At 34.3% G+C, this 21,852-nt stretch overlaps 1 protein-coding gene across 8 annotated transcripts in view; it reads right to left on the bottom strand.

Moving 5' to 3' along the window:
• IMMP2L (inner mitochondrial membrane peptidase subunit 2) overlaps window positions 1-21,852 on the bottom strand; it is a 453,769-nt gene that overhangs the window by 420,036 nt on the left and 11,881 nt on the right. For all 8 annotated transcript variants that reach the window (XM_062609578.1, XM_062609580.1, XM_062609579.1 and 5 more), the window contains exon 3: window positions 19,639-19,742. In XM_062609578.1, coding sequence (XP_062465562.1) covers window positions 19,639-19,742 — 104 coding nt within the window. The remainder of the gene's footprint in view (window positions 1-19,638; window positions 19,743-21,852) is intronic.

A 21,852-nucleotide genomic window follows, 5' to 3' on the forward strand; every position in this document is an offset into this window, starting at 1 on the left:
TCTGTCAACCAAAAGTCAAATGCTAAAAAGATTATAGATTTTGTATTCATTCAGAAGGTATATTTTGTATTATACCTATATGTAAATCTTTAATTCTAAAAGGTATCTTTCTCTACATGCAATATTTACAACACATACCTGCTTCATATGGAAATTTCAGTTTCATTTATTATACTTTAAACCAAAATGTTCTTATTTAGCAGGAAATCAATCCTCTCCCTTAATTCTATCATAGTATGAGTGTTCTGCCTGGAAAGCAATACATCAACAATAAATTTATGGCTCAATATGGATACCAGCCCACAGCTAAAAATTTGCAGATCTATATAACCAATCACATTAACCAGTCCTCCTGGGTAACGTATAACCAGAAGGAACTCTCATAATTCAGCATACACTATGGGAAGAGCTATTACAACCACGTCTGTTCACCTTTTTTGGTCCAATCCGTTTTCAAGAAAGGCTGTGCGTATTGCCAACATAATGAATGAAATCACAAGACTCCTCATAAATTTTAAATGTCCTAAGGGATTTCTTCACCTTCACGTGAAATCTGAATACCATGTGCTTAAACTGGTTTGTTGGGGTTTTTTTAATTCAATTATGCGTTTTGATGAATGTGCTCTTTTATTGGCTACATCAGCATTCTGTAAAATGCCTTAAAGTGAAAACATTCAGCAATATTATCACTCTGTTTTCTTAGATTAGTCCTGTTTTACTGTATAATCCCTTCAAACTGCACCAGATTTTCATTGCAGTAGAAGCTCTTCCAGGATATCTTCCATCATGCCTCAGAGATTCTATTATTTATTTTAGTACGAAGAGCACTGTAAAAAGAAAATATTTTTTAAAAATGTACGATGAAATCTCTTAAGGAACAGGTTTTTATGTCATTCTAAGAAAATAAACTCTGAATTCTAGTAACAGAGAAAGAGCATCACCTCATTGTAAATACAGGATAGAATACTGCATGTCTTCTGTCAAGTGTAGTAACACAGAATGTATTTTATTCTTTGTAAAGCAAACGTTCCTTAGAATAATCCTTTTATAGAAGGAAGCTTCACTAGGTTATTTTTATAACTGAAATATAAAGCAACCAAGTTAAGCACACCAGTGTTGGTTAGAGTTTGGTATATTTAGTTTAAAAAAAAATCCAAAATAAACACACACACACACAAAAAAAAAAAAAACAAACAAAACTCCTAAACTCTGTCCCTACTGCAGAGCAGCCTTCAATATTGCTATGGCATTCTTTCCTTAGCAAAAGGAAAATATCTGACAGGTTGCAAATCTGTAAATTTAAACCGGAACCTGTAAAAATGAAATCTATTGTTTGATGCAAAGTACAGAACCAGATTTACTTAAGTTTAAACACTGCTATTTTCATCAGTACACTTGGCTTCTCTCCCTGAACCACTGCTGTTTCCACTATTTTTAACACACAGCAGAAAGGTAACACAGTAGGATTTTGTAAATAAAAAATAAAACTGTTAGATACATTATGAATCATTAGTATGAAAAATTAAAAACAGCAGCACAGGAATGGAGTTCTTTGAGTTTGCTGTTCTGCCATTTGGGAGAAGGTTTTGTTGGGGGTTTTTTTCAGGATTCATAATAAACTTTCAAGTTTTGCTACAAAATTTGAAAACACTGTAAAAACAAACAAATGAACAAACAAACCTACAGAAAACGAATACATCTGGTTACAAGCATGTTTCTCACCATAATACAACAGTGAAGTTTAATTTTGAGAGTACATAAACCTTTCTCCTGCTTTCTTATGTTGCATAGACTTCATAATGTCAATCTTCCCAGATGCACCATCACTAAGTAATCATGGATATGAAGCAGAATTATCATGGCATTAATTTTTCTCTTCAAGAACTACTTCTAAGTAGTTCTAAGACGTAAATTTAATACTAGATACAAACCATGTAGCTTGGAGTTAACAATAATGGAAGACAGAATGTTTACATCAGAACTCAATGTCTGGTGTATGGATACTTCATACAGCACATGAAGTACAGAAACTGAAGATCAACTTTGAGTTTTCTTATTTTGCTGCAGTATCTATGAAAATGAAGGCAAAATCTGAGCAAGAAATACATGATCTTCACATAACCGTCAATTTCTTATATTCGAGAAAAGTGAATCTAGAGAAATTCTTCAATTCTAACTGATCCCCTGAAGACTGTGCTCAGACTCCCACATATCCCAATCTGGAGCCTACGTAAAGATGCTTGCATATCCTACCAAGATACGCAACACCGGCACAATTTTCAGCTAAATCTGAAATCCAAACTTGAAATCTAATACTCAGATGTATGGATTTGTGATATTCCCTGCGTGAAGAACAACAGAAACAAACAAAACAAAACAAAAAAAAAGATAATTTTTTCAGTTTGTTGCCATGGGAAATTGTAGAAATTGTAGAGAGGGGTAATATTTAGCAGTTTATGGATCAGCTGTCCCTGAATTCGTTTAGTTTTAAAAAATATGCTGGACAGATTCAGAGATTATATTAATGGAAAAAAGCATATCCAACAGCTGTCAGTGCTGCGGAACTACAAGTGGAATTGACCACAGATGGGGAAACCACATGACACTTGCAACCTGCTTTTGCCAGTTTTGATAACATGCAGGAATAAATGTTTTCTTTGTCAAGAGATTTCCAATAAGTAGCCTTAGATTTCATTGCATTTTGAGCCTCCACATTCCAGTTTTAGACTGTCCATCTTATTGGGTGAACTGCTGTGCTAAAAACTTGATTTATACATCTGAGGTTTAAAAGATCTCCCAGCTACCCTTCTACTAGAGCCCTCACCAAAGGACTTAAATTTCAGGATAACTTTGGCTTTCAATAAGCTGGAGCTTGGCCAGCTTTTACATACTTGTTCCTAGTTGAAGGTACTGTTCCTTTTATACCTTCCACACTTAGCAAGAATCAAAATTATTTTGTGTTTTAGAAGAGTTATGAATGTTGACTTTAATTTTATAATCTCATTCTACTGCAGAATAAAAGGAAACAAACTTTTTTCTACATGATGAATGTTATTTCTTGGTAATGTTTTTTCATGTAAAATCTCTGTCAGGTATTTTTAAGATGCATACAACCCAATGACCTTAAAACCATTTCCCATATTTAATGGAACACAAGCTCTTACGTAACACTGACATCTGCATAAATTTACCAGTAATTTCATGAAGTTTTTTTCAACTTTCTTGCATCAATTGGTGTTCAGTTTATCATTTCTTATGCTCACTTCATAGGTCTATACTGTATTTTCCAATAGCCTACCCTATTTGAATGTCCAAAAGATTTATATTAAATCTCAGAGATTATTATTGCCTGTTATTTTCAGTACAGCTTATCAAATAGGAAAGAGTTATAATACAGTGCAGGTTGGTTATTAACAGGGGCTGGTAGCCTGAGAAAGGAAAGGAACAGGCTAAAACCAGGAAAGAAGAAGAAACTAAAAGCCATTATCTGCTCTGACAGGCTCAGAGAAAATTGATTTTTGCAATAACCTCACTCACTTCTGAAACTGTTCCATATACCATGTTGGATGTAGGTATCAATAAAGGAACTACAGGCCGGAAGTTCCCATTATAAATCAACTGTGTCAATGAAGCCTGGACTCTGATGTCCCACTTCTAATGCGTCTATTTGACAAGAGCTGAATCTCGATCTGTTATACTAATACACCCAGTGTCAATGCAGTATACTATTAGCCAAAGTCTGGGATTGTATAGTGGCCAAAGCCCCTGCACAAACACTGTACGCTGTTTCAAACTGCAAGAGCCTAAACAATAAGTATTTCGTTAAATATGTATGTATTTAGTTAAATATGTATGTATTTAAATAAAAATATTCATTTGAATTCAACACCATGAGAACTTCAGCATTCTCTTTTAAACCCTCGTCATTAAATACTGCTTGAAAATCCTCTTAGATCAATGTGGTAAGAATCTAATTAAATCAAGTTACTGAACTGTATCCATAAACAGTGGTTTTAATTCTGTCAACTTAGTATCACTAATGCCATCCATAACTTTTGTCATGTTTACAAAGAAACCATGAAAAAGTCACAGTTTCACTACATAATAAGTTATGCTCTCTTGTGTGACTTAATGGGCTCTGTTAGGATAGCAGCAGCCAGCCAATTTAAAATTTTCAGGCTTCATTTTTTTCAGCATCTGTGATCTAAGGGGTCATTCATTAAATTATGGCCTTTTTTTCTTCTTTGTGGTTTAACAGAGAGAGGAAGGAAGAGAAAAAAAGAAAATATTGATGTAAATACAAGAACAGTAAGGAAGACCCCCAATACTATTTCATTACCTGCAAGTGTAAGTGATTAATAGATGATTTATCACAACAGGATGAGAATTTGACTGCAACATTGAAGACCCTTATTGGTCTCCTACTATAATCTCACTAAAGGAGCCTCCAAGATACATACAGTGAAGAGTAAGATATGTCACCCTGAAATTTAAGATACAACATGGAGAATACTTTTTCTGGACATAAGTAAATGGCATGTAAACTATCCTCAAAACTGTATTATGATTTAAATAATTTCATTACTATCTGGTCACCTAGTTTAGGGACAGCAGTGGAAAATTCATACAGAAATATGTTTTAATCTAAATTAAAATCCATGGCTTTTATTTGGTCCATCATTTAAAATATTTTAAATGTTTTATGGATAATTGATAAAAACTAATTTCTGGAAGTACTCATTTTTCTCCATTGACTAGAGAGAAATTCTGGTGAGTAGGCTTGATTTATGATAGGTAACTATTCAAACAATAGAGATAATTGGACTAAGTTTAATGCAGAAACCTCCCTTGAGGCAACAAAAAAATTTGTGGAATTTCTTGAATATTGATGCTCTTCTCCAAAATCAAAAACATAAGTAAGAATAAAATAATAGTCTAGAGGCTTCATCCTTAAGGCTTCATTAGAGAATCTTCAAATGAATAAAAAGAAGTTAAAAGATACTATGAAGAGAAGAAACATCTTTGCTTATTTCCCAAATTTTAACAGATGAACTAGTCTGTTGCAAGCACTGACAAAGGAAAGTATTATTGGAAACTGTTTATTTAAGGAAGTTATTGAAGTCTGCAATAATAAACAAAAACAAAACCAAATCAGCAATAAAATGAACTCCTTCTCTAGAATAGCTACTAAAGAGAGATTCCACCAAAACACAGCTAGGATCAACACAAACAGAACAATCTCACAAAATGTCAGGCAATATCTATTTTCCAGCATCATAGCAGTTCTCATCTTCCCTGTTTTCCCTCTGATATTTCCATATGTGTTTATTAGGACTGGTTGAAAATGGCATGAGTGACATTGCAAGACTTACACACTAAAATGGAGGCGGATTGAAAAGCAGTTCACTGTCAAGTAGCACACCATCTGTGGCTTGCATAGGGCCCTGGATACAGATGCAATCTAAGCACACAGAAACAAATTAACTGGAAACAAACTTAAATATGCTTCTTTAGCATCCCTCTCCACAAATCTCAGAATCACATTGGTTGCAACACTATAAATTCAGATCAATTTATTAGTATGCTCCTGAATATAACAATCCAAAGACAGAAAACAACTTCAGAAAAAGATCTCGTTTGCCTGTAAACACACAAGTGAGAATGATTATGTTTTTTTTAAATAATAATAATAAAAAACTCATATATATTTCTTATTCATTATTAAGATGCTGATTAATCCCCATATCTGACTGGAAGCTTACCATTCTACAGCAGACCTTCAGCTGCTGCATGTACACTCTATGAAATCTAATGAACAGGGATTTTATTTTCAAATACAACACTGTCATTCTAGGATATAAAAATTTTCTATAGAATGTAGACCATAAACACCTCTATAAATCAACAGATTAAAATAATGTAAGTCATTTTTTAATCTTTTATTTTTTAATAAGCTGTAAAATAAATGCATTTTACATTTTCTCCTTTTGGTATTTTTTAAGTCTTTTGATTTTTTAACTGTTTTAAAATATATATTGTATTTGGACCCTAAGGAGAAAAAGTAGAGAGTAATCTTCTGGTCTGTAGGCTGGAAGAGCAAAACGGGGATTACAATCTCTCTTCTCACAGGCAATATGAACCTCATACTCTCTAAGGAATTATGACAACAGGGATTCCACAGCCTGGGTTCTCAGCAGCACCAACTACAGGGTTTGTTCCAAGTCACTAAGGGAAAGGTGAAAATGACTGACTTTCATAAAGAGCACGCACATTTTGGAACTTTGGTGTGAGCAATATGCTGCAGTCATTCCGCTGCTGCATGCCAGTGTTTCAAAATGGGACTCTATGTGCCCATAATTACTATTTCCTAAATTGATTATGTAATCTGAAGTTAGTCTACAAATATTACATACACATAATAAGTATTATTAAAATATTATGCAGACCTCTTATTTGCCAGCATGTATACCATAGATACTTTAATTATTATTATAATCTCACCAATTTACAGCCATTAATAATCCAGTTCATGAATTTCTAGTATGGCTAATTTCTTGATAGATCATTTTGAATAACAGCTATTAATGCTAGTCTACATTTGTTCACCTTTTGTACTTGGATAAAACTTCCATAGCAATTTCCAAAACCATTTGCTCTTAGAAAACACATGAGAGACCTGTCAGGAATCTATGAATACAGGAATCATAAACCTGTTGTGTTAAAAGTGCTTTTTTTAAAAGAAAGGGCTCTTCATGAGATAACTTTTCTCTACGTGTAGATGCAGCTCTTAACAAAGGCAGTACTGATGTGGTTTATTTGTTCATTATTTCAACTGCATGTATGAGACAAAGAGAAAAATAATATTTCTAGCCTGAAGTAATGGTTTGTGCTAATAAGTCCAAATGTTCCGTACAACTTGTCTGAATACCAAGGGCTGACACACATTTGCTAGCCCTGCTGCTACCACCCAGACAATGGACTTGTTGCTGAGAGGTAATACCTCATGAGCTTTAGCAAACAGTATACAGCTGCACACAGGAGCTGAAACAAGTCACACAGTAGAGCTAAATGCAGATGCTAGCAGGAATTTCTAGAATAGCCCAAGAGGGCTTTTGTAAATCAGGACATGAAGAGTCCCTTCAAATTTAAATTTCCCTTGGCGATTAACTGCTGCTGCATTAGCAAATCCTGTGAACTAAAAAACCCTGCTGAGCTGTCTTGCATATAGTTATAACAATGAAATCTTAAACACAACAGTCTTTGCAAGCTCTAAGTATTTTCAAATGTGTCATTTCATTCACACATGGACTAGAGAGACATGTTATACCTGTTCACTTACCACAGGTAAAAGCTGATTAAAACACACATTAAAAACAAACACATACACACACACACAACAACAACAACCTTTTAAGTGTTACAAAGGAGAAAAGTGGAAACTATTTAGAATTAGACAGCTGGAAAAATAGTACCAGATTTTAGAAAAATTGAGAGACACAGGTCTAAGACCCAGACCCCAGTCCTCCAGTTTTGAGGTAACACAAAACAGAATAAACTATTACACCCTATAAAGACTCAGATAAACCTCGGCCCTCTTTATGTATGCACATACTCTGTAATCTCTTCAACATCAGGAATGGCCACAGGATTACAAATGAAAACTGACCAGAATAAAACAATTGCAAGGCCAACTACTCAAAACTCTCTCAAAGGTAACCACTGAGATAATGCCTCAAAAAGGACAGACAAAAAGGGAAATAAAGAGGAGGAAATATTCTACATGAACATGCTCAGCATTTTCCCATATTAAACCAAGAAGAATACAAAGTTTCAGATATTAAGATGCATGTCTTTTCCCCTAAATTTGGGTTTAGACATTCAGGGGTCCTTCGTTTTGCTAAATCAAGTTTAACTTACTATTAGCCTCCATATTTTTACAACATCATTAAATTATTCCAGTGAAGACTTATCCTAACATTGCACTTTCCCATCACTGTCAATTTTAAAACATATGGAATGAGGTGCTCCTTCTCTCAATCAAGTGGTAGTACTGCAGTTCTACTGCACTTTCTGTCCACACAAAACCATAAGTTTTCATGTAGCAAGGGTGGCAAGTTTTAAGTCAACTTATTTAAGAAACCCAGCATTCAACCTTACAGTCTGGATATCTTGGGATAACATAAAGGTCAAATATTATCATAGAAGGTCACAAGAGGTTCCTGAAAGATTATTGCTCTTAAAAATTCCTGGGTTTACAAGTTATTTTAAATGTGTTACAATATACATCAACTATACCAACAGCCTTGTTCAATTCTCAATTCACAACCCTGCTGTTCCTATGAAGTAGCAGTTATATTGACCTAGAACAATCTATTCTTCACAAGTTTCACAAAGAAATCGCACAGCTCAGAGTGAGGAAAATGTAGTTAACAACAAAGTTAGCATTTCATATGGAAGTATTCCTATTTTAAACAGAAATCTCAAACCACCTCATCATAAGCTGTTTAGAACAATGAAGCTAAGTCTCTAATCCTGTCTCACGGATTTAGCTAAGCCATTTTCAATTAAGTACACAGAATATAATTTGTAATCAAGTTTTACCCTTTAATGTTAAACAGAAAAGCCTTTGAACACAAGGAAAGTGCAAACTAATTCAAATTTGCTATTAAAAAAAAAAACAACAACCCCAACCTGTCACTGTCCGACAGGTCTGTGACGAACACACTGTGCATGATCAGGCATTTAAAAAACTTCCAACAGTATCACTTTACTAAGGTCAAACTCAGCACCAGTTTAAAAATAGACTGTTCTGAGGGCAAAGGGGATCTTAGGCAGACACACGCATTATAGCAGGCCTTCTGGGTGTACAGGATGCCATTATCTTTTGCTTACTGACAATATACTTCCCTTTATATGGCAAGACCACACTTCTCTCATTACAGCTGCCCTAGTTCTTGAAACATCAAAGTTATTGTTCTGACAATGCCATTAATTTGACCCTTAAAGCAAACATATAACACATAAGACAAAACTACCTATGCTAACTACCTCTTTTTTGCCTAAAGACATATGCTATTAATTACCAAAACCCTAAATGGCATTATGCTATGGATGATGGCTTTAAGTGAACTGTAATTCTAATTTTTTACTTCTACCTTTTCCCTAGTCCAAATTTCTGTTTATATGCTCCTTTTTTTATACTTCATAAAGGCAGCCATAAATGAAGACAGCTACACTGTGAGAGAAAATCTGAGCTGAGAGGCTAGATCATTCTGCTCCATATTGGTGGAGGACATAGGTCAAGTTCAAATAAATTGAAGTTCAATTTATGAAATAAATTAAAAAGATTCTTACAGATTCTTCCTACATTAAGTCATTACATTTCAGGCATGACACTAAAACTTACAGGTAACCCTTCTCTGTGCTTTCAGTTTTCTTTTTTTTTTTTTTTTGGCCTTCATTTTAGGTGTCCTTTATATTTTAGTCTTGATGAATTTCTCTGATTTACAGTCAAAATGTTGACCCTGTCCCTTATGAATGAATCTGGTCAGACTTAATTGAAAATTTAACAAGTGAGCAAACAATTACCTGTGTACTTTTCCAGGCTCCTCTTCTCACTTGGGAACTGCTCTCCACACACATTTGCAAAGCAGTTCCCCTTTACTAAACTATGTCAAACATGACCCAGTGTTCAGCTGTCTGCATGCAGGCTGCCACTCACCTCACCAATTGCTTCACCGCACATCTGCTTGTATCTACCTGTTGTTTCCTCCTTTAGAGAATTTGCATTTTAGTTATAAAACCCAAATGCAATCTTACCATTCTCTGTACATTCAGCTATTAACAGAACAGGCTCACAGTGCATGACTGGGTCTTTTAGAAGATGCTATAACAAAAATATTACAACTGCATCTACAAAATGAGTTTTACAAACTCTGCTTCCATGATATAAAACAAATTTAAAATATCATATATTGTAAACACTGACTGGTAATGTTGACTTCTAACTTTGGAAGTGTATAGCTGTAATGCCTCATATCTTAAAAGTTCCAATGCTGAAATTCCATTTGATGTAGACAGAATAATTTAGGTTGGAAGGACCTCTGGGAGTCATCTGCTTCAAGTGCTGGCCAAAAATGGTACAAAACTGGTACTGGTGGCAAACGCAGATCAGGGTGCTCAGGCTTTTGCTAGTCAAGTTTTAAATACCTCTAAGGATGGAGGTTTCGTAATCCATGTAGCTAATGAATCAGCCATTCCAATTCTGCATTTTGTTAACTTGTATCCGGTCAGAATGTCCCCTGCTGAAATTGTGCCCACTGTCTCTTGTCACTTTGCTGTGCACCTCTGAGAAGAATTTGACTCCACTTTTCTGCAGCTAATCAACAGATAAGACAGTTGACAACAGCAGGAAGGTGCCCTCTCAGCTCAACAAACATATATGCATGTATTTAGAGCTAAATTTTGTTCAGTTGCACTTTCCAGCTGTAGCTGATTGGCCATACAAAAATAGTGTTACATTCATGAATACAGCCTAATATCATTTCCCTAGAAAATACAGTGATAAGGTTAATTATCATTTTAAACCTGATAATTTGCCATTCCCTTGTTTTTGTCTTTGCTAACAGCCTGGAGGAAAAAAAAAACAAACAACTCACAACAACAACAACAAAAAAAACGCAAAAACCCACAACCCAGAATACAAGGCCAAGACTCTACTTATTAGATGCAAAAATATGCATGTCACAATATACTCAGCACAGGTCGAGACCCATGGCTTTTCTTCCAACTTCACCAATTAGATTGGAAATAAATAGTTTTGATGGGTAAGCAGAATTCACTTTGTCAGCATATGTATAGTTCATTGAAAGATTCCTAGAAGTAACATCCTGCAGTTAATATTTATGGATGCTCATAATACGACAGACTATACTGGCTTTGGGGAAGTTATTACTAGAAGATATGAAGTCAGCGGTGGCACTATTTAAACTATAATTTGTCCGAGAACATACAGTATGAAATATCCCATATAATAAAACATCAGTATAATAAAATGTTCAGTACTTCCCAGATTGTACACAACATAAAAGCAGCCTAACTGTACTAAAGGGCAAAATGTATTTAGGTATCCTTTTACATACTCAAAAGCTACAGAACCAATTTAATTTATTTAATAGCTTATGTCCAGGATTTAAAAAAAATAAAAATAAAAAATGAATAAAATTACCAAGCTTTATCGCTTAAAAATTTCTGCATTCTAAGCTTTAAGCATTCCTGAATCACATTACAACATCCTACATAAATTTTTCTTTTAAAGCTTTCATATTACTGCAGGTAGCAGAACTTCACATTGGAATATGCAAACCTTGATGTTAAGGAACTGGTCATCTTTAAAAGAGAATGGTTTCATATGGAGAAGGTGAGTTTATCTTCAGAGCTGTTCTACAAAAAAAAAAGACTTTTCACTACTCCCTTTCTAAGTATAGAACAACTTCTTCATAATAGAAGTAGATACAGCATTTAGACCCAAAATGTGTATCATTCACAACTCAAGTAAAGAAACATGAAATGTAAGATCTCAATCTTGTGAGAAGCTTATCTTAAACTGAATCTAGTATTTCATCAATTCAGCACTCGGCATGTCACCAGTTCAGTGGAACCTTTGGTATGTTACCTTCTTTAGGAATTATAGTGGGTGCATCAGCTTTCTCAAGTCCTTTGCCTTGAAAAGAAAAAATTACTTTCAACAAACTATACTTTCAGTTTAACAATCCTCTAAAGCTTCAAGCTATCTGTTCAGCAGGTTGAGTACACATTCAAAAATTATGGTCCATTTATACTTGTCATACTCAAAAGTACACTTGATATTTTTGTGCAAGGATAACCATATGAATACCTATGACTTTGTACAGCCTATTTCACTCACTTGTAAAACCTTTCCTAGGTCTAGGTAGCTACAAGAAATGACAACCATAAATAGCTTGTAATTACTTCTCAGCACTTAGAAATGCACTGAAAAAAATATATAAAATATTTCCCTATCAGAACTGTCAACTTTTCTTAAGGTTAAGGAAAAAAAAAAATATTTAGGAAAAATACACGGTTACCTTTCTGTATATACATCACAGCAAGCATTTACATCACCAGATCCTGCTGAAAGCAAAGCAAGTTCCTAGCATCTAAATTATAAATATTTCAGAATGTAAAAATGACATTTTTCTAAACCAAGGCAGGTTTCTAGCTCCTTTTGCTCAACATGACATTCACACAGCAGTCAACCATGACACTGTAAGGCAGAGTTACAGAACCAGAGACAGACTTCCAGCCAACCAAATCATGGCTGTAATTTCTGTGACATTTCAAGCAGCTGTCCTCTTAGGCCCAGGATCCCAACATGCTGTGACTGTCCATCATCAGACCAGTATAAAAACTTATTCTATGCAGTTCCCTTTTCTCCTTTTTCCCCTCTTGTTTTAGAAGCACCTAAAGGTTATTTTACTTGTTCTAACAAACCTTGTTCTGTTTTATTCCCCCCCTTCTCTTCTTCATATGCCTAAAAGGTTAAAGTAATTGAATGGAATTAATAAATCAGTTTTGAGACTAAAAACTATTGTTAACAGTCCTCGGTCAGCAAAACAGAGGTCCTCCTTATGCATGAATTAGCTGCTAACACCCTATCCGATCATCTTACAATTTAAAGATCACAACAGAACCAGTTCTTCTCCCATCTTCCTTGCTTTCCAAAGAATCATGCATATATATTCAGATGAAACTTTATTCACATCCTAATCTGGCTGAGTTGCAACATAACTCACAGTTATTCCAATGTAAATACAGATGGGACAAGAAACAAAATACTTGGAACAATGAGTACAGATCTGTAGATCATCCTGTATGGAAAAGCTTTAATCTTGATGCCATTGAACTGGTACTGAGGCTGGCAAGATGGTAACTTCCCTCCATTTTCACTAGAATATGTCTTAGTGAAAGTTATGCTACTTATCTCAGTAAAAGTCTTATTCAACCAAAAATCACAGACTGTATGCCTACTCTTAATTTTTTGTCAAGTCTCTCAATCATAGAATATCTCAAGTTGGAAGGGACCCATAACAACCATCGAGTCCAACTCCCTGCTCCTTGCACGACTACCTGAAATTAAATCATTTATGCTGCATTTTAAATGAAAAGCAAAATCTATGTGCAGTGAAAAAAAAAAAACCAGAAAAAAAAAACAACAAAACAAACCAAAACTGACAGCAAAAGACATGTTGATAGTGATTTGCAGTTTTTCCAAGTTGTACTCTTCAGCCACTATGAGAGCAAAACCTCAAATAAGAACTGATGGAATTATCTTATTAACAGTCATTAGGATTAAATTATTTCTTAATAGGAATTCACATTTTAAACAGAATTTGACAACTGCACTGATGTCCATACATTTATTCATGGAAAACTAACTAGAATTAAAAAAAAAAAAAAAAAAACTATTCAGACAATGGTCTCCTGTTATTAAATCTCAACATCTGCTTTTATAGCCAGAATTACTGATGTTCTAGATCCACTAGATCTAGCAAGGTTCTAGATCCACTTAAATCTTGTCAAGTACCTCATGCAGATTTAATAATTTTATCTGATATACACTGCTGTGATAGAATGACAAATTCTTCTTTCTTAATTATCAACTGCCCACATTCTGGTTTATGCTAGCACAATGAATATAAGTTTAATGTTCACTTTTGTCAGATCAGCTCAAGTCAGTAATCAAAGAAATAGGGTTTAGTAAACTTGCAGTGTAGAAGTCTAATAGATACTCCAATAAACATTCCCCAAGGAACAATCTGTTTCTTAATTCAACAGCAAGGTACTTAATTCAATAGCAAGGCAAATAAAATCAAAATCAACCAGAATATCAAGTTCTCATGGGCACCACTTACAAAAATGGAGTGGTCTTCCCAACTAATACCTCTTTCACAAACAGCCCACAATATCTGACTTCCACATCATTACCTTTTTAGAAAAGAAATTTTATTTTTAACTCTCCAAATTGCAATCTGACCACTAAAGAATCTGTAAACCCTAACATTCATATATGTTACTTTTTGGCCTAAAGATGCTATCCAGACTCTCTCCAGCAATGATTCTTGCAATCAAATCTTGTAAACATTCTACTTATATCCACAGACTTTGAATTAAATAACCATAACTTTAAATACAACTTCTTTCCTCCACAAGTGCTCAGTTTCGACAGTATTACAGTAACTGCCTGCTTAAACTAATACTGAATACTGCATAATAAAACTGGGGATAGTGTAGAGTATCTGAAATCTTTCTTTAGAAAATGGATTTTACTTACTTTATAAATAGAAGACCAATAGTATTAACACGCTCATATAAAGCATGCTATCTACTCCAAGTATAGATTGTAACACAGATAAGAAAAGTAGAACTACATATAAAATTTTTATCAGGAAAAGTATGAGGGTTTTTTTCACAGCTAAAAGAAGAGAATAATAAAAGATTTTCTGAGGTCACTGAGGCACAGAAAGCAAAGTGATTATTTAGCTTCTATGTCAGCACAACCTCCTTTGCAGTGTCCTACCTGCTAGAAGACAGATGACTTGGTACAGGGACCTAAGTACAAACAAAAATAGAACAGAAATTGGAAAGCTTAAGAAGGTCAAGCAGAGGTATTCGTAAAAGCTTGTTCAGTATTTTAGTCAGAATGAAACTTTCCTAAAAATAATGCAAGAACCATTAAGTATCACTTAACGTTACATCCATCAGAATTTAGTAGAAAGTCTTTTCATAATTACAACTACTGATTCAAATTCGAGTCAGTTTCTTTAGTAAGGACCTTCTTACTGATTTTTATTTTACTAGGCTAGTCTTAGTAATGAAATTCCAATTAATGTTGTTTTATGACTATTATGCATTCACTTTGCACCATTTGAGAACTTTTATGTTTCCATCAACTGAACAGGACCATACTCCTTTAAAATTTGAATTATTCAGATTTGTGTGATTTGGCTTAAACTTGTTGAACCATCATGTAAAATTATCACAGCAACTAACTTTCCAGTTCTCATTTCTGAACAGATATCAGTAGAGGACACAGCCACAAAGGCAATCTTACACACAACACTTTGATTCTTCCTCCGGAATGCTGATTTCCACTGGACTTTTCAGAGCTCAAACACACATAACCTTACATGAATATCCATAGCAGTTACCACAAGTAAGGGAATTTGCCAGAAGGCCTGAAGATAATTTTACAGTTAGAGGAAGGATTGACAGAAGCCACTAGGAATTATGCTTTTATTTTTTTTTTTTTTTTTTAAGAAAAAAAAAGTCAAGGGACTTTCAATGTAAAAATTTTTACTTAAAATTATTACGCTTCTATTTGAGGACTCACAAGAAAATGGCAAAATATAAAATATTTGCTTCCTTATTATTATACCTGACCTTTAAAAACATGTTTTTAAATATACTGGCCATTTTCATTTAGCTATTGTAGTTCAAAACTTTGGAAGCATGTCACTATCCTGAATGTACAGAACAAACAACATTGGTTCTCAGTCTTTTTCTGGATTAAATTAGTGTAGCTATTTTTATCTAACACATAAGCATATATTCAACATCAGAAATGGTGAAATCAGAAATGCTACATCAACATGTAGCAACCTACCCAGCAAGTAGTTTCCCACTCTCAGTCACACCTTGGAGAAGATGTTCTCTCTATTACAGAAGTAACACAACCTCCAAAGACTAAAATTAGTATCTATGAATATTTACAGTCTTGACCATTTCATCAATCAAAAAATTTAACACTACGATTTATACTGCATTGTTAAGTCCTTTGTTAGAAACCTACAACTAAAACCAAGCCAACGTTCAAACTTATCCAAAAAAAATGAAGTAAAAACCCCAAACATTTTAAATGCCTGAATTAATATTATTGTGCTTTCATTTCAAAAGCTTACTTAAATTTTGTCATACTGATAAAATATCCATTCTACATACACACGCTGATTTTGTGTCTTCTACATGTTGCAATAGCCTTCTACATTAAGACAGGAATTTTGTAATAAAAAGAGGGCACACAATTTTACATTCAGAATACAAGGTTTTCAGCAGAGACAAGCAAAATAAGTTGTAGAGCTATAAATCACTCTTTGTCTATATCTTTTTATAACAATGCTTCCATTTGTACACAGTTAAAGCCAAATTACATACAGATAAATTGGCAAAAATGTCCATTAGTACACAGTGGAAGAGCACTAGCTGCATTAGTACCAGGAACTGCACCTGCAGTATATATTCCCAAGGACCTGCATGAGCTGTACAGCCCACACTGAGATGCGTACCACTACAGCTACAATGCTGTTGGCACTCAAGCTTTACAGAGTAAAACCAGCTGGGAGAAGCCTGCTCATAACTCATTCTGCAATATCTGATAAAGTTCCACATAACTGTTGGTATTACCTCAGCAGAGCTCTTACAAAACAAAATCCCCGTTTCACCACAAAATCTATTGAAAGATCAAGGTCAGCCTGGCAAAAAAATGCATTCATTTATGTTTTAAAGATGACCTCATGTGTGATAACTTATGTTCTCTCTTTGAAGATAAATAAATGCACTTCCAAAATAAAATAAATAAATAAATAAAACAAAACAAAACAAAACAAGAAAACACTTTTTTTTTTGCACCTGTTTAAGTGACTCAGAGGTAGTATTTCAGAATACACAATAATGAAAATTATTTAATTTACTGAAAAAAATTCCTGTTTTGCTTTTTAATTTATTAAATCCCAGTAATATAGCAGTACCTAATTAGGCACTCAAGCAAGTGATTGAATTAAGGATACTAATTTCCCTTCATTTTGAATCAACTTAAAATTTTGAGTTGAAAAGTTCTAACATGTAACACTGAACTCTCTTAATGCAGGTAATCAATAAGGAACAAGCTCAAACTAAAAGGAAAAATGTTAACACATCTTCTAAAAAGCTGAGATAAAATTCAACTATTTGTAAAACACTAAACTGCACATAAACAAATCATTCCTTGCTACCAACTTATTCTCTCCTTTGAGAATAAAATATCAGCTAATTTCACAGATGTGGTTGTGAAGCATAGTTACATCTACATCAGATGCAGAGACAGGTATGACAGAGTCACATGACGCATCTCCATAAACATGCAGTCTTCATTTAATTGGAGCAAAAGCTCCAACAACCGTTTGAGGACAGGATGCTCATTTGTAATCAAAGTCAGCAAATAAATATATATCTGTTCATCAAGAACAAGATTGGATGATGGGAAAAACTTTTGGATCTGCAAGCAGTATCACAAGCTGACTGATCCTCTCTTGGGGCATCCAGGGCCACTAAGACTAACTCAGCTCTTTGCTCCAAGATTTGGTTGTTGGCCACCTACTTACACCGGACTTTGCCAGCTGGGATCTCAATAATCCCTTTTAAGAGTACTGATAGAAACAGCATCCATTCAGAATGACACAGTATTTCTAATGGTATGAAGAAAGTGAAGATGGCCATGGTCAAGCTGCTATGAAGTAGCGTTTGACCTCAGCTCTTATTCAGCAGAAGATCACCCCCCAGCAACCTCATAGCTATTTTCTATTATGACTTGGCAAAGATGAGACAGTAGATAAATGTTAAACAGCCAAATAGGATATACAAGAAGGTTTACATATCCATCTGCCTATCTCAGTCACACCAACACTTTCTCATCTGAATTTGACAGGAACAGAAAAAGCAGCAGCTGACAGAAGACTGGCCCTCCCCATTCACGCCTTGCCTGAATCAGCCAAATCCTCAGAGAACCACTGGGTAAAATTCATGCATATATGTAGGATGTCTACTCACTGGTGAATTACAGAAGTCATACGTAAATAATCAAAAGGACAAAAATAACCTGCTTACACAATAAAGGCCTCTTGTGCCAAAAGTTAAGCCTAAAACAACACACATGGGTACAAAATCACATCCAGACACTGTATCCTGCAAGTCCTTACACCAAAATCAAAAACTTTTAATAAAAGCTTGTAACAAACCCGTATCATGAAATATTTAACAACTTAAAAATTGTTACTGATGTACAAAATATCTTTCAATATTTTTGTATCAGAACTATTAGATTATTTTTACATTGTTTAACTTCCTCTGTATTGTTCTTAAAGTGTTTTTTTGACTTCTCTAGTCCGATTATTCAGTTTACTTCCCTAAAGATTAAGAAAATCCTGGACTTCCTCCATGTGGGTGTACCTAAGCTCCATCCGAACAGGCAAAATTTTCATAGCATACAAACAAACCACAGAATCTAAAATATTATTTATCATGCCAAACATACAGCAAAGTGAAAGCAATCAATCCAGATGGCTCAGATGGTACCACAAACCTTCAAGAAGTATACTGAAACTATTAATTCTGTTTTCTGATCAGACAACATGCTCATCTTCTGTTCAGTCTAATAATTACTAACCAGTTACGTTCACTGTTTTAAACAATCACAGAGCATGACCTGGATAGAGGGATGCACACAGGTTGAATTAAATTTTACAAGCAATCATTAAGCGACCTGCAATTGGAGTCCTTTTGCAATATTAGATGTTCAAATATTAATAAATTTATATTTGTTGCTGGACCACTTACAGAAATTCTTATATGCCATAGAGTAAGGCAGACCATCAAGTATATTTTAAGTTTCTAACAAAAGAAGACTACATGGGAAGGTTTGCTTTAAGAGCTAGTAGTGAAAACTGTCATATGAATTACTACTACAGTGAAGAGGTAGGCAACAAAAAATGGGACAATTAAAGGTGATGTATGACAAAAAGAAAGCCAGATAACACAGCTTCCAAAGACAGTTCTGTCATAAACTACATATTGTGCATTTCACTTACAAAACTAAAACCTTAAGCTTAAAACTATCCAAGCATGTAGTATTAGTATGTATTATATCATTGTGTCACTTATGCTCACTTTGACATTCCATTTCTATATTACATGAAGGCTGAAATGGAATTTCCTTAGTTCCGAATACCTTCAACAGCGAAACACTGCCACCTTTTGGCTTGATACATAGACCTCGCCATTATAATTGTAAAATTTTCGTGGGTTTGGGGGTTTTTTTGTTACATTTATCCTTCATGGAGACAGTTGAAGTCTTGTGATCTTAGTTAAAATTTTGTGCAGTACCCAGATTTCTCCATTAAAAAAAAGAAAAAGGAAACAAAAGTATTAATTACTACGGAAACATTGTTTTTCTCACAAATATACGCACACAGCCAAACAACTTTAGAAGTATACTCCATTAAGCCACGTAATGTTTTATCTATTTTCTCTTTTTATCCCACAGGTCTTTTTTCTTGGCAGTTTTGATACACATATATACTGTATCACATAATATCTTACACTGCATTCCTTTCCAGTGAAAACTTGGTAATGCATTCTTTGAACATCTGAGTTTTGAAAACTGGTTATAGGAACAGCAATAATGCATCATTAAAATGTCATGTTCTTTACTCATATGCATATGTACAGTATTCTAGATTAAATATTAAATACTGATAGCTCAACATTTGTATAAGGATGTATGGGAACGTATGCAAAATCACTTACACCAATGACACAATGTCCCCACGTTGTACATCATAATTTCGAATGCTCCACTGGTTTAAGAGCACTACATCAGATGCTTGTCTTCCCCCAGGATTCAAAGAAGGCTGAGAGAAGAGAGGAAAAAAATGCTTTAGATGTACATTTCCTCTATGAGTCTTCCACCTACCTCTTCATTCCATCAGCAGATGAAATCCATTAAATCAGTAAAAAAGTACCCACTTACTAAAAAAGGACCATGTATTCTGGGAAATATATTTCTTTATTAAATGCCATGTTAAATGTCATTGATTTATTAGAACTGTAGTTCATATCTTTCAGCACACTACTGCATGCAAATTAAGTTATGCAAGATACATACTTACGACAAGCCTAATGAAAAGAAGTGATTGCCTTTACTGTATATTATTTAACATTAAAACCAAAGGAAAACCAAAACCACTAATTCCCAGAAAAAGCAAGTTTTCCACACACATCTTACTGCTTATACAAGCATAACAAACTAAAAGTGAAACACATACTTGTAACAATACTAATCTCAGCACCCTTTGCAAAGGGAAAAAACAAACCCTACAGCACATATTGACACTGCCAGTAAATGTAGGCCTCATGTAACAGGATACATAATATGTTTAGTTAAACAGCAAACAAGGCTAGTTATGGACTAAAAGGAAACTTTCCAGTCAAGTAAGCCTGCTCAAAGCAAATCACCGCTAGCAGTCAGAAACATGGTCCAAGTCTAAGCTATAAATATATTAACACTCATTGTTATTTTATTTACTACAGCCTATGCATTGCAAGAACCAGAAAAATGAAAACCAGAAGCTAATTACCAAATATTTTATTATGATTTCCAGAATTATTTTCCACCTTCATAGCATCTCCCACTAAAGAATAGTATCTTTACATACAAATTATTTACACACAAATTCAGAAACAATTTGCAGTCATACTCATTTTACCAAACACAGGTGCATATGGACCAGAAGCTAACGATACTAAGTACAAGACAAACAGGCTGATCTTACAAAGCAAGAATCACACATACGGTATATTCTCACAAAGCAAATTGCTTGGTACTCAAAGCAGCTCGAGTACCTAAAGGGCAGAAAAAGGTCATCAAAAGAAATGGAAATTCTAAATCTATTCTTCCAAAAGATAATGTATTTTGCAGCTGATACTTAGAAGAGATTTATATGAGTGTTCACACACATTCCCTCTCAACTAAATCTGTATCAATTTCACCTTACAGAAATATACACCAGGTAGTTACAGTATTGCCTTCGTTGCATTACCCCATTGACTCATACTGTTTTCTGTATTTAAACAAAGGAAATGCTTTAGAGTTTAAACACTTCTAGATATTGCATAATCTTTTTAATTTAGAACACTCTAAATGTATTGCCATATTGCTTGTTATTTTTAAGAATACATTGCTCATGTGGTTTTGACATACAGAGTTGATCTCCAACTCATTACGTATCAGAATTATATTGCTGAGAAATCTGGCAATTTAGAGATTTTTTTTTTCTTTCTTACGAAACAACATGACATATTCAAAATACCCAGAAGAAAATATTATTTTGGTAGAAGTGTAAGGAAAACTAGAATGAGACAACTTCCATTTTACATCAAGTCTTTCTCTAATGTAAGTAACATCTTATTGTGGAATCACAATTTATGTATTTCTAAGTATTTAATGCCGTATGTTCAGAAATAACTTAGTCCCCACGGCATTTTTACCAGTAGTAAGGTCTCCGGTATGGCAAAAAAAAAAAAAAATAAAGCTTCCATAAAAGCAGTCAACAGGCTCACAATGGCTCTGTATTTGTATAAGAAAAAAATACAGGGGCTGCTTCTTCCTTCTAGCTCAAAACATTATAACTTGTTTGCCCAAGTTCTTGGCATAATAGCCTGATGCAAATGAGACACACAGGTCTTAATTTAGAACTGTGGTGTAAAAGTCACAAAACATTCACTCTTCCCAATTACTAACTAATTTAACACTAAAAGCATGCAAATTGAGATCTTGAGCCATATGATGAAGCCTCACAGGACATGAGGTTCCATAAGTAGAAGGGTAAAAGCATGCCCTTTTACTATAAATAATGATTAACTTGATAGTTGTTATGCTGCTAGTGAATACCAGAAGGTCACAACTTATTTGCTTATAGCTTGGGGAGAAGAAAGAATATCCACATGAGCACACAGGCTTAG

The sequence above is a fragment of the Pezoporus occidentalis genome, unplaced genomic scaffold (genome assembly GCF_034315485.1).
Source record: "Pezoporus occidentalis ecotype Australia unplaced genomic scaffold, CSIRO_AGI_Poc_V1 ctg14, whole genome shotgun sequence".
Taxonomy (NCBI): Eukaryota; Metazoa; Chordata; class Aves; order Psittaciformes; family Psittacidae; genus Pezoporus; species Pezoporus occidentalis.